Consider the following 14,261-nt stretch of genomic DNA (forward strand, 5'->3'; position numbering starts at 1 on the left):
TTTTTCACACAGATTATTTATGTAACCAGAAATCCCAAAGACAATATGGTTTCTTACTATCACTATGGAAATATGATACGAGAGTCTATTGAAGAACCTACTGTAATGCTGGAAGAGCACTTTGAGAACTATTGCACAGGAAAAGGTACTGTTCTGCATGCTACTTTTCTAAGTGATTAAAAAACAAGGCCTGACAGTCTTCGGGTGGTCTTTCCCCAAATGTTTTGCCTGTGTGAGGATCTGGGTCTATTAACTGATATGGCTCTGATCTGATGGCCTTATCGTAGAAGACACTAACAGATAACATCCTGAGTGCAATCAGTATTATTTTCTTAATCTTAGCTCAACCCTGGGTAGGTGTGGCTGCAAGCAATAAGGCTTGGCAAGGGAGCTTAGTGTAAAACATTTACAAGCACCAAACAACAGAATAAGAAAAGCAAACACCACCAAGAAGACACAACAACAATTTATAAAAATAGGCCATATTTTTATGAATTTTTAAAGACCATAAATATTAAAATCCACAAGACGGTTCTGGAAATACAGATTTTAGAACTTTGTATCACTTTTAAAGACAACCAAAAACAAGCATTGGCCAACACAGCTGGCTCTTATGGTCCATGAGCAGGCACCAGGGGATCAGCCGACTGATCCTTGGAGTCATTGGTCTTGGTGAAGCTGGGAAATCAACTTTTCCCTGGGTGAGGAGCATAGTTCCAATCTCACTAGCCCAAAAGTACAACAAGTGCAGTCCTCTCGACGATGCAGCCTTTTTTGCGTAGTTCAAGAGCAGCAGGGCAGTTCTTCTTCGGTCCTCACTTTTTCTCCAACATGAAATAAAAGGTAGGGTGCCAGGGGTGCCATATTTATCCCATAAATGAGCCCAGAGGGAACCACATGGTCAATAGTGTCAGAATGTGTCAAACTGTAAAAAAGCCACTGACCTTCCGGAACTAACCAGTGGGGACGATGGTTTGATGATTGATCCCCCACTCCCCTCTGCGTAAACCCCCAAAGAGCAAAACTACCACTGCTTTGTTAGAAAACACCTAGGGGAAAAGGGGAATGGGAAAAATAAGAAAATGTGCAACTAGGACTGGGTGTCTTCTTCTAACTGTGTCTCTGAACAAGTAGAAAGGCACCACTTTGGGAAAAACACCACCCAGAGGGAATGCTCTGTATACAAGTAAGGAGAGAAAGAGCAAAGAAGTCAAGTTCTTATTCATGCACAACAGGAGACCGAAAACGACTTTACACAGCATGCATACTCACAATCATATAAGCGGCAGTAAGCAATAATCCTGAAGACATCAAAAATAGGACTGCCCAAAGATTCTATACCTCCGCCTTGGGTGGATAAACCAGTTTCTGACTTTTTATCCTCTCTTGAACATTTGCTCTCATCCATTCTGGTATTATTAGAGAAATTTGTTGGGGGTTCGGATTGTGTAATGGATACAGTAACTCAAATATTAAAGGTTTTAATACATGGTAAATCAGAGAAGGAATTTGGTTCTAACTTAGAGGTGGTTGCAGAAGTCTCTCCAGAGCAGAAAATCGTTGGGTCAAAGCCCAGGATCACTAACACTTCCCATTCTCTTAACATTAGAGAACAATTAGTTCACTGTTTAAAACCTCTTACCTCTAACTGTGCAGTAGATTTAGTTCCAATAGTGGAGGTGTTACAAGAAAGGGCGGTAAAGGATGATATAGTTCCGCCCCCATTAATAATGGACCCACCGATAATGGACCCATTAATAAAGGTCCCATATGTAACGGACCCTAAGGAAGATATAGAACTTTTTCCTATCTTTAACAAACAGAAGGGTGTGGGTGACATGGAGGCTCCTGAATTAGATGGTGCTAGAAATAAGGAGAATTCAGGGAAAGTTAAAAAGCTTGGAGCTAAAAAGAGGCGATTAATCAGAAGAATTGAAAAAAATAGACGGCGGAAAATTCGTTGGAAGGAAAATTCAGAATTAGTTTTTGATCAAGAATCCCATCAGATCTCCTCGATGGTACAAAAAGATGAAATACAGAATTTGGTCCCCCTGCTATTGAATCCCTGCCCTCTCGAGGTGCCCTCTAATACTAAAGTGGTCCTGTTAAATTCTATGCCCAAAAAAAAATGAGATCACCTCTACAAGTTCTGGATCCCCTAAGCTTAATCCTCTGGCCAGCCCCTTCAACGTTAAAAGGGAAGCAATAGCTGTTTGTCTAAAATTCCCTGAAACCCTCATGGATGAGTGTGTAGATACTCTTATCCTAGATTTTCTACCTTTATTTGATGCAGACTGCATTTTAAATAGATCATTGCTTCTCAAATATTTTCAAGAATCTGCAAATTTGAAATTATCACAAACTTCGGATATAGACCTAGTACGGATCATGAAGATTGAGGGTGGTAGTTTAACGAGGGTAAGATTCTACTCGAAATTAGTGGTGAATCTTATTTTACAACGGTCAGAATACTTTCAGAGTAGAGGGATTGATGTGATGCCTTTTTGGGGGAATTTCTCTTTTGTTAATCCCTCTAAATCCCTAAGGCCCTTAAGATCTTCTATACCCCTCCCGAAGGCAGTACCTGGAAATAAAGAACAAGCTAGTGGTTTCGATGATCTTAAAATTCAACTATCAAAAGATCTTCGCTTTGTGTCTTACCCCAATCCATCTATATCCCACCTTTTGGATAAGACAGAAGATGATTCTGTCCGATGGGACTGGCTACCCGGCATTCCTTCTAAGAAATTGACTATTGTATACCCCCCTAATCTTCATCTTTAGCGAGAAAATAACGTTACTATCCTGGAACTGTGCAGGGCTAAAGAACTGTCCCGAAAAAATCAAATTCCTTATGTCTCTAAATGCCAGTATGATCTGTCTACAAGAGACTTGGTGTTCGGAGAAACTTCAGTTAGGAAGGGATTATTTTGTTCTTGAGGGCCAAGCCGTTCCTTCCAGGAGAGGACACGCTAAGGGGGGAATTGCCTGTCTCCTATCCACTGAGATAAAATGGAATTTTTCCCATTATTTGTATTCTAGCAACCTCTTTCAAGCTGTAACGCTGTCTAGCTACGATAATGTTAATGGATCTAAACCCTTGGTAGTGATTAACGCATACATCCCCCCTGAAGTTAGTTTCAACGTAGTTTTAAAAAGAGTTTTTGCCTATATTCAGAGCCTAAGGGAGAAACCTTTTCCCCCTAATATAATCTTAGTAGGGGACTTGAATTGTAAAATCTCTAATTCAAGTATGAGTCTGTTTCGTGATAAAGATAAAGAAGAATCATGTCATATCCCACAAGCTATCCTTCCCGAGAAAATTAAAACAAATAAGCGCGGGAAGTTGCTCCTCAAAGGACTCTCGGAAATGGATGGGATTATAGTGAACGGAAGATTACCCTCCGACTCTCCGGCCAATTTTACTCACAAATCTCATCAGGGAGAATCAATTTTGGATTATGTGATAGTTGAGAACTCCTCCTTTTTCTTATTGGAGGATCTCAGGGTTGTTGAAACGGTTTTTAGCGACCATAAATTACTTCTTTCTGCCATGAATATAAATTCTCTGAGACCTGATCGATGGTCACTTAATAGTGACCATGTAAGCTTTGGGGTGAAATCTGGAAGGTGCCATTGGAACCCACAAGTCGAACAAAATCTAGAGAGCATTCTTGACGCTGCAATTGTCGATCTTGCCAAGTGGCAGGGTTCTGAAATAACACGCTTTCAAGACTTTATGTCGTTAGTAATCTTAGTCGCTAAAAAACCAAACAAAAAGAGGTGTTTTGCAACTCCCTCTTGGCCCTTACGTTCTATTAATATAGAAATAAATAAGCTTGTAAGGAATCAATACTTGCATAAATCTGCAAAAGGAGCACGCACAGTAAGCCTATTAAAAAGAAGGAGGAAAAGGTTGCAGGAAAAACTACGGAAAGAAGGGGAGGATGCTACTTGGATTAAATTAAGAGAGGCCGCTTTTAAAGGGGATATGAGACAGTTTTGGTCGCTTATAGGTGAGGGGTGTGGATCAAGAACACGCCCACTTCCTATCCCCATGGATGAACACATATGGGTGGACTACGTTACAACTCTTTACGCAATAAATGGAATATTGTCTCCTTATGTAGGTGTCAAAGAAAAGGATCAGCCTCTGGGTCCCCTATCTGAAAAAGATATTATAACAGCCATAAGGGAAATGCGCTCATCCGGGGCAATGGGGCCAGATGAACTTCCAATTTCGGTTTTAAAACACAATAGTGAAAAATGGAGTAAGTTGTTATGTCCAGTGTTCAATGTTTGTTTCTGTAGCGGAAAGATTGTTCCCTCGTGGAAAGGAAGCATTTTAGTGCCCCTTTTTAAAAAGGGTGATCGATTAGCTCCCCAAAATTATCGCCAAATAGCCTTGTTAGACGCAATTGGAAAAGTCTTTACTAGATGCCTTTTGAAACAAGTTAATGATTGGGTAGCCCAGGCAAATATTCTTCCTCTGGAACAGACGGGATTCCGAAGAAATCATGGTACCTTGGATAATTTAACTGCTCTCCAGGTAATAACGGATAAATATGTCAAGGTCAGAGGTGGGGGAGTCTATGCTGCTTTCATAGACTTCTCCACGGCCTTTGACAAAGTTGACCGTCCACTATTATGGAGGAAATTATTTGCTCTGGGTATGCCAGTCAGGCTATTAAATCTAGTTCAGGAACTCCACTCTGAGACCTGGTGTAGAGTATTATTGGGGGGGGAGAGAGGCCTTTCCCAAGCAATTCCTACAGCCAATGGTCTTAAACAGGCCTGCTTATTAGCACCCTTACTATTTTCCTTATATGTTTGTGATATCCCACAGACTCTTTCCCTGAGTGAAGGAATTGCCCCCACTCTAGGGGACAAACCGGTAGCATGTTTAATGTATGCAGATGACATACTTCTTCTTGACCTTACTCCAAAGGGGGATGTATGACGTTACTCCGCATACCGTTACAACTACCTACCATTACAACGCGACCATTACAACGCATACCATTACAACGCATAGCGCTTTGGGGTGCTGGATAGTGGTAAGTATAATTTACTATTCTAACTCCAGTCCCCGTGGACCCTAGGGAAGGTGTTGGATAGTAAATTATACCATTCCCTATCCTATAGCGCCCCCCAGCGCAATGCGTTGTAATGGTATGCGTTATAAAAGTCGCGTTGTAATGGTAGTGCGGAGTAACGAATGCGTTGTAACAGGTGCATACCTCCAAAGGGTCTTAACAGTCGTCTGCATGCTCTGCACTTATTTTCTGAATATCATCATTTGAAAATTAACATGTCTAAAAGCAAAGTAATGTGCTTCATGGGGAAGAAAAAAACAAAATTGTGTAACTTCTGTTGGTTTTTAGGGAATGAGAAATTGGAAGTGGTTAATTCTTACGTTTTTGGGGGAAAAATAGTTTGTGGTAATTTGAGTGACGAGGCACATATAGATGGTAACATCAGGAAAGCCCTGACTCAGGGAAAGGGATTAAGCGCCCTTTATAAGGCCACCGACAGAAGACATTTTGCCATTCTCTTGGAGGCCTTTCAAGCAAAAATTCCTGCTTCCCTGCTCTATGGCACTGAACTAATAGACCTAAGACAATGGGGTTTTTTGGATACCATTGAGGGTAGACTCTTGCGTTGTCTACTGTCAGTTAATAATGCGTGCTCAGTGGAAACCCTTAGACTTGAATTAGGCTTACGAAGCAGTTGGGTTCAGGCCCTGGCAGGAGTAGTACGCTGGGTTTTTCACCTAGCTAAGGGCATCCCCGCTACATTAAGATGCCTAATTAAAAAGGAATTACTAGGTCCTATGAAAGAACATTCTTTACTTATAAAAAACTTTAGAAGGGCTGTTAGGTTATTAGAATTGGAGGAATCATCGCTCCTTCTATTATCTTTGCATCAGTTAAAGCTGTCTTTAAAACGGGCTACATGGGAGCTAAGTTTTAGGAGGGATAGAGATGTTTTCTGTACAAAGAAAGGTGTTACCAAGGTTGTTAATTCCTACTTATTTAAAAAGATACAACCTTATGCATCTTGGTCCCTCCCCCACGGCTTACGCCGTTTCTGGTTTCTTTTGAGATATGACCTTCTCCCTTTAAATAAATTATTAGCTAGATGGCACGGTTGTTCTGCCAAATGTAATCTATGTAGCAGTGATACTTCAATTCAGGATATTTCCCATATCCTTTTTATATGCCCTGCTCTAAGGACCCATCGTCGAAAGTGGTTGAGACCTATATGCTTAAAGTTAAGCATTCTTTCTGCAACATCTCTACTGGACGCATTGTGCAATCCGCCTAATGAAATGTTCTGTTTCAGAATTTTTAATTTTTTTAAATGTTTCCTGGATATATATTAATAGATATGAGTGTATGTTTTTGTATTACGTGAATGTATTACATGGATAGGAGATTTTGTAATTTTTGTTGTAATTTTCATATTTTTTGTCTTTACATATATGTGGATCTCGGCTGAGTTCCAAATCATATTTAAATAAAATTGAATTGACTGCCCAAAGATAGGTAGATTAAGGTAACTGTAGAGCAATCCTTACGAGATACCAATTTCTGAAATCATCTAGTCCTTTCATTCAAAAACGCTTTATTCGGTCTGCAGTGCACAACCATATAAGCAAGCACAAAAAAACATGTTAAAATCATCACAGATACATAAATATTAATAATATTATTGTGTCATTTGTCATTAGCTTCAGAGAATAAACATTGACGTGTTGTTTGACACTTAGTAAAATATATCGACCAAAACATCTGTCTTTTGCGGCCTAAGCTGCATATTGTCGCAATACAATATCTAAAATTATTTCTGGTAACAAACAAATTGCAAAAATGGCAGTTATTCTTAACAGGGATCGTCATGTGCAAATAACACAATAAAGTGCTTTATTCACTCTAAGCTCCACAATGTGTAAATTTCGCTATTGGATACCTTCAGAAGAAATTTAAAGTACCTAAAAATTTCTACAGAATGACAAATGGACTGAAGGGAGATGTACAAATGTAGGCAATAAAGTGCAAATTACGCAAATTACGCAATAAAGTGCCCTGGGTGTTCTAAATTCTGCAGTGTACAAATTTCACTGGATACTTCCTTCAATAACCGATTAAAGTGCATAATAAATTTCCCACAGCAGCAAATGGTCTGAAGGGTAAAGTGCAGTTTAAACAGACAATTTAAAATACATGACATTTTCCAATAGTTAAAAGATTTCATTAGGAATTTTTTCCAAGTTTAAAAATGTCATATAGCAATATTTTTAAAATACAACTGAACTTAATTTACAAATTAGTTCTATGCCGAATACAAAATTTCAAGAACCTTGCGATATTTATAGCTATGAGGTCTGATTCCAAAAATTGAAGAACCATAAAAGCAGAGTGGCATTGGCGAAGGCCCAAAGTTTTTAGGATCGGAATCAGCCATCGCTTTCTGGGTTCAGTATAATATTTGCAGAAAAGAGTTACGTGAAGGAGCGACTGTGGATTAATACCATCACATGGACAATGTGTTAACTTTTTGGACCAATCATTTAGGGATGGAAAAGTTACGAAACGATGAAAGATATTTAATCTGAATCGAATCAATAAGAATGTGTCAAAGCTAGATAACTTCAGGGTTAAGTAGGGCTGGATCGTGGCAGTTGTTTAAATTGACAGTGAGTGCTGAACAGAGATTTTATTAGCTTCAGCAGTCAGACGGAGATCAGCTAAGTGTGTTAAGCATTGATTCTTTAGCATCTTTTTTGAGATCCTGGCCATTTCTTGGGGATTATGATAGTAATTCTCCACACCCAAATCAGGGAAGAACCTCCTAACGTATTGCAACCATAGGATCTTCTTAACGTGTTCTAACTTAACGCAATCTGTCACGATTGCTTGGGTAAACATTAATTTATTGGACGTCCAGAGACGGTGCCATAACAGGACTGGTTGCATCCGAATAGTGTCGGAAATGTAGGGTACGCCCAGTTCTAAATGGCAGCTAAATGTTGACGTGCTTTGTGGTACTGCAAGTAAGAATCTGAGGAAAATGTTTTCGACCTTTTGGATGGATTCAACCTGCGCATATCCTCAGATCCCTGCCCCGTAAATGGCTGTGCTAACGCATTTGGCATGATAGAAATGTAGCATCTCTTCAGGTGGTCTTTTTCCAAGCCTCTGGGTAAATGCCACTAAGGCATTGTAGATTTTAAAAACTGCAGTTTTCTGACCTCGATTGCCCTTTTCCAAGTGCCCTTTTCATCTATAACCACTCCCAAGTAAGGGTAAGTTGGAGTGTGGTCAATCCTGGAATTGCTTATATCAATGTTGTTTCCCTTTCCTAACTTTTTAACAGAAGTCATGATGAAGGTGTTTTTTATGTTGATTTTTAAGTCTATGTTCGACATAAATACATTGTAGCGATTTAAAGAGCGCTGCAGTTCAAGAGGAGTGCGGGCGATGATGACCGCGTCATCCGCGTATAAAAGTGTGGGTATTGGGCGATTCTGGACTAGGGAAAGGTCCTGACTCCCCTCCAACATGGCTATTTCCAAGCCGTTTTTGTATAATGTAAAAAAGAAGGGGGCCAGAACACAGCCCTGTCTTATTCCCCGCTCCACCTTAAAGGGTGCGGATAGCTGACCCCCCAAGCCATATCTCACACTGGCAGTTGCATTTGAATAGATTTCTCACAGGTAGCTGACCAGCAAAGTGTCGACCCCCATTGCTGTCAGGATGTGCCAGAGTTTTACATGGCCCACGCAGTCGAATGCTGCAGTGAGGTCTACATAAGCCATGTGTAATCTACCGCCCTTTGTATCTACATACTTGCCTCTAAGTAATGAAAGGTTTAGGACCTGCTCGCTGGTGCCGAGGCCCTCCCTGAAGCCGTATTGGAGGTCAGATATGATGTTATTAACTTCCGTCCAGTACTGCAAACATTCTAACAGGATTCGGCCCACCACCTTTCCCAGCGAGTCAAGTAAGGAGATAGGGCGGTAGCAAGTTGAACTATTGTGATTACCCTTTTTAAAAACCGGAACCAAGATGGACTCTGACCAAGAGTCCAAGAGTCCGACTTTTCCAGGTGCTTCTAGGACCCTAAGTAATAGTGGGGCCCATAGATCCATTTTAAATTTATATAGATCCAAGGGGCCCCATCCGGGCCCAGGGCCTTCCCTCCTCTGCTTGTGTTCAAGGCTAGCTCAACTTCAGCCAGAGTAAAATCTAAGGCCAATGAGCTTGGGGAAGCACTTGGGATTCTAAGCCTTGGCCCGGGACTGCCAAGAGTTTGGGTAGGGTCCACCGTTAGACCGAACATCTGCGAGAAATAAGCTATCCAATCAGTTTCTGTGATAGTTACTTCTATGATACTACTCTCTCTTGGGCCCAAAAGGAATGATGAATTAATAACTTCCCAAAATGCTGTACTATCATTAGTTTTACAGCTATTATGTAGGGCGACCCAATGTTGCTCTTTTAGTTCGTTCTTTTTCTGCCGAAGTGTTTTATTGTATGTTTTCCTTAATTGGTTAACCTCTGTCCTATCTCTGGGCGATTTTTTAAGAGCTGCTTTAAGGCCGGAATACGCTTTGGAACAAGATGAGTTAAACCAGCTAGTCTTGAGTTTTCTTTTCCCTTTAGGTATAATGGCAAGAGCATCGTTTACAGATTTAGTTATTATTTTGAAGTTGTCAACAATCTCCTGAGGAGATGAACTCTCCGCCAAGCATAAGCTAATTGCTGTCATAGATGCTCTAACAACCTTTTCTGTTATTATTTCAGGATCTATGCGGGCCCACTTTATTGCATAACCATTTAATCTATTCAGAATGAGGTTTTCGTCCTGGAACAAGGTAGTTGGCTTTTTTCTACCTCCAGCCAGTTGCATGGTAACGGAAATGGGAAAATGGTCGCTATATGCGCAATCATGAGTTGTAAAGTTAGTAATGAGGTTTGAAGCACTAGTTGCCATGAAGATGAAATCAATGCAGCTAGAAGCTCCTCTGCCGTTAAAGGTAGGACTTAAGGTACCAGGAGGTGTTAACAGTTCGTTAGCAAAAGCCAATTGAAGAAGTGAGATTGACTCATTCATACACACCCCTTCGAGAGAGTTGGGAAAATGAGTAATGTTGCTTTCTTGGGGGTCCAGAAGGCCACAGGTGATGTTGTTATTTCTCTCGCATAGCGATAGGTTAAAATCACCACCCCACATAATTGTGGGATTTTTCTCATGATTGATGTTAATATAATCTAAGAGGAAATATTGTATTTCCTTCACTGTCTCCACTAGTTTTGATTCCTGTAAGTTATAATAGAAATTGACTACCACTATGTGGGCTGATTTATTTAAGATTGTTAAAACTATCTGGTAGTTCTCCTCGTTTTTTAGGGAGCTTGTTTCTCTAACTTGAATTAAGTTTGAAACATACACCACCTGCCCACCTTTGGCTCGCCCTGAGGCTGAAGTAAGTGCTGGAGAGAAGAATGTTTTGTAGCCGTTTAAATGGATTGGTAATACTGCCCATGTCTCCTGAAAACACAGGATGTTATAACACCGCACAAATGTTAACCACCCTTCTTGATCTTAGATCGGAGACGCGGCAATATTCCAAAATATTACACTAATAGTAAGCCCTCTTAAGGTATCAACATCAGTCTGAGAGGATGGGTTTAAACAACTTCTTCCTTTGAAAGGGATGCTATTAGTTGAGAAAAACGCAGCTAATTCGGAGTGTTTTCATTTCTTGGGATCTTGGTTGTTTTATTTTATGATCATGGTTGAATATGGGCAGTTCTTGACCTGTTCTAAAGAAAGCCCGGAATTGAATATCTTGGGATGGGTCGCAGACTGATGTCCATTGACTGTCACTTCTTACTCTATCAGGGTTAGGACGAACCAATCCTATCAAAGAAGTTGGTTGTCAGTCCACCTCCTCGAATAATGACTGGAGTTCGAACCTATTCTTCTTTAGAATGGAACCGTTTGTTTTCAAGGTGAGATTGGGAAGCGGCCTATAGAAGAAGCCAAGTGGGTACAGACAGGATGGCTGTAGGTGTTGTGGATGATTCCTCCTTGTCAACTAGGAGAGAACGAACAATTCTAGGGGTATTGAAATTTATGACAATACAGTCACCCTGGATAGATTTTTGGGAGGGACCGACCCATCCTAATCTTCGAACCATGAGAATTTGGTTGGTGTTCTGGGGATGGAAGAGCTTATGTTTAACTAGCCAATCCACCACTTTGTTCCGGAGGGAAAATCAGGACTCTATCACTCCTTGTTTCAAAGGTGGAGCACCCGTTAGAACCAAAACGTAGGGACAGGATGCAGGTGGCAAGTTTAAAGAATCTGTATTTGGTTGGACCATACTGTTGGTGGAATTAAGGTTCTCCTTTTTCTGCCCGAGGTTGCTGGAATTCTCTTTCCTGTCAGTAACCTTCAGTGTGGTGCACTCGATGATGTAATTTTGGTTCTCTAGTTGATGTGCCTTGGGAAAGCCAGGCCGGACCTCTTTATTAGGTTAATTAAGTGGATCCCTTAGTGGTGGTGCGATGTTATTAACACTAGGGGTCGAATTGATAGCTTCTAGTAAAACTCTAATTAAGTCAACATCCCCTTTCATTTGGTCCAGCTTGTTCTCTATGCGAGCATATTTTTCATCGAAAAGGGAAAAGAGAAAAGAAGTCATTTCACCAATTTTTTGTTCTAAAATGTTTTTTACGAGGCTTTCCGTGTGTTTCCCTAGCTTTTGTAAGCTTACACCAGAATTATCAGTGGAGGGACCTAACTGAACTATGGGATGGAATTGACTTTCATCTGTTTGGGTTCCCAATGAGCTACAACCAACCCCAGCTGTCGCCTTTCCCTCTTTGACCAACTTGCCTCCCTTCTGTTTTATGCCCGTGGCTCGACCTTTCTTTTGTTTGGTTTGTCCCCTAGTCTGGGGACCTTTCCCTCTTGAAATAGTAATTTCAGGCTCCCTTTCCCGTAAGTCAGGTGATTTTGATAAAGAATCCACAGATGGGGAAGAGAATATTAGGGAGGGAGTATTATTCGGTAGCAATGGGCTATTGAATTCCTCCTCCCTAGTAGGAGGGAGTTGTGAAGGCTCGAGTGAGAGTCTGCGCTCAGTTAATTGGATCTCATGGTTAATTAAGGATTCTGCTCTTAATAGGTAAGCATCTAAGGTGCCCATAGTACTCTCGCGTTTCTCCATTGATGGTAGGTCTCTATGCATGTCTTAGGAATCAGTACATGCTAAAAGTACGAGCTTACAAAGCAAGTTGTAACTGTTGACTTGGGCGCCAGGCTTCACCAAAAGTACCAAAATACTCTTTATACAACAAAGTAGAGATGAGCAACCACCGTTATGTCTGCTTTAAAGAGTTTCTTACCAGGGCTCTTAATGATTCCGCTCGTTTAAAACCGCCAAGGGACCGGGCCCTGCCCTGCTCCGGTCTGCCCTGGACGGCCACAGACGGCCCGCCCTTTGCCCGGGCTTCGCCCGGCACACACCCGGGCGCGTCCCGCGGGGCGGGAGATAGGAGGTCGTTAAATACCCGGCGTAGGCAAGGGAGGGGCTGCGGGTAGGCTTCCAAGCCCGATGCTTGCTGGGCTTTGCAGTCCTTGGTCAATGCCCCCAGCTGACTGTTGATGCATCTCCCGCGAAAAGGGAGGTGCGTGAAGTTGAAGTAGCCCCGGTGCAGACAAGGTAGGGGCTGCGGGTTGGCTTCCAAGCCCGATGCTCGCTGGGCTTTGCAGTCCTTGGTCAATGCCCCCAGCTGACTGTCGATGCGTCTCCCGCGAAGCGGGAGGCGCGAGAAGTTGAAGTAGCCCCGGTGCAGGCAAGGGAGGGGCTGCGGGTTGGCTTCCAAGCCCGATGCTCGTTGGGCTTTGCAGTCCTTGGTCAATGCCCCCAGCTGACTGTCGATGCGTCAATAAACTGGCAAAATAAACAAAAAGAAAATAGATTGTCTATGCACCAAGAGAATAGCAGAATGTTGGACACTCCAACACTCTGGTACCTGCCCTCTTTAGAATAGTCACAGCAAGACAAATTTCCTCTCGTATGTTACACAGGAGACGCGCTCCTTTGCTCCTCCGCCTTCCATGAAGGCACGATCCCTCTGCCAGCAGGTGCTCACGGGGAGAACGGGAAAGCGTGCCGGGACCTGTGTAAATGATCCTGCATCCTCCAGAAGATTAGCAGAAGCGCCGTCCTCCATAGTTGAGCAAATGAACACAATTCCAGGTCTTTCCAGTAGCAGGAACAAAACGATCGAGAAAAGGCACAAAGCTAAGGCGGCTAAACATACAGAAAGTAGATTGTCAAGCCTGGCCCTCTTCAAGAGGAGGGGCTTATACACTTGGCAATAAAACATGTAATTTCAGGTTTTCTTGTATTCCATGCATCCCAAAGGCTTCTGGGAATTGTAGTTTCATTTTAAGGACCCGGCGATTTGGTTTTCAGGCATCAGTCTCTCCCGAGTCACACAATGATAGAAAAAGGGTTGAAAATCCCTGTTTATCAGTACTTGCGTACTATCACATATAGTCTACGCTGGATGACCATGACAACTACCCAATGGGCTATTGGGTCCCCCTCCTCTCTAGTGATGTAGTTCCTGTGATATGTGGCACCTAGCTATCCCAGAGTACCTCATCTTCCAAGATGGCACAAATCTTTCTTGGTCCTGAGGACCAGGGTAGCCCACCCTAGGGGTGAGGCTGGCAGAGGGCTACATGTCCACTGGAAAACAGATTAGGGCACAGATTTCCCTCCCTTGGCTGTGTCTCCAAATTGTCTGAAGGAAAAAAGGCATTGTGCTCAGGAATATTGTTACCAGCAGCCCTTCAAAGGTGGCTTCACCTCTGAAGCCTGCCTTATGGGCTAACACTCTGAGTGGCCATCCTTGGACAAGAGGTGGCGCCTCGGTCTGTGGCAACAGCCTTTGTTCTTGGTCCTGGGAGCCGTTCACATGTCTCCTCAGGTGGTCAGAAATCTGTCTAAGTCTCATGGCCTTTGTTAGGCCACTGTATTAGCTGGAGTGTCGGGAAGCAACTTTCTAAAATTTGCTTAACTTTAATAGTGACTTTAAATCTGGCCTGGCCAGATTTAATGTCCCCATTAATTTGCTACCTTACTTGAGCCTGTTAGGTCGTCCCATTCAAGAGTTGGAAGAGTTGGGCTTCGAACTGTTTAACCATCTGTTGGCCAATTGGACTCCTAACC

The 14,261-nt window shown here is 42.2% G+C and overlaps 1 protein-coding gene across 6 annotated transcripts in view; it reads left to right on the top strand.

The window, feature by feature from the left end:
• Positions 1 to 14,261, top strand: part of LOC144763173 (amine sulfotransferase-like) — a 292,072-nt gene that overhangs the window by 157,833 nt on the left and 119,978 nt on the right. For all 6 annotated transcript variants that reach the window (XM_078648513.1, XM_078648514.1, XM_078648518.1 and 3 more), the window contains one exon: positions 13 to 145. In XM_078648513.1, the coding sequence (XP_078504639.1) occupies positions 13 to 145 (133 nt within the window). The remainder of the gene's footprint in view (positions 1 to 12; positions 146 to 14,261) is intronic.

This window comes from Lissotriton helveticus, chromosome 6 (assembly GCF_964261635.1).
Source record: "Lissotriton helveticus chromosome 6, aLisHel1.1, whole genome shotgun sequence".
NCBI classification, from domain to species: Eukaryota; Metazoa; Chordata; class Amphibia; order Caudata; family Salamandridae; genus Lissotriton; species Lissotriton helveticus.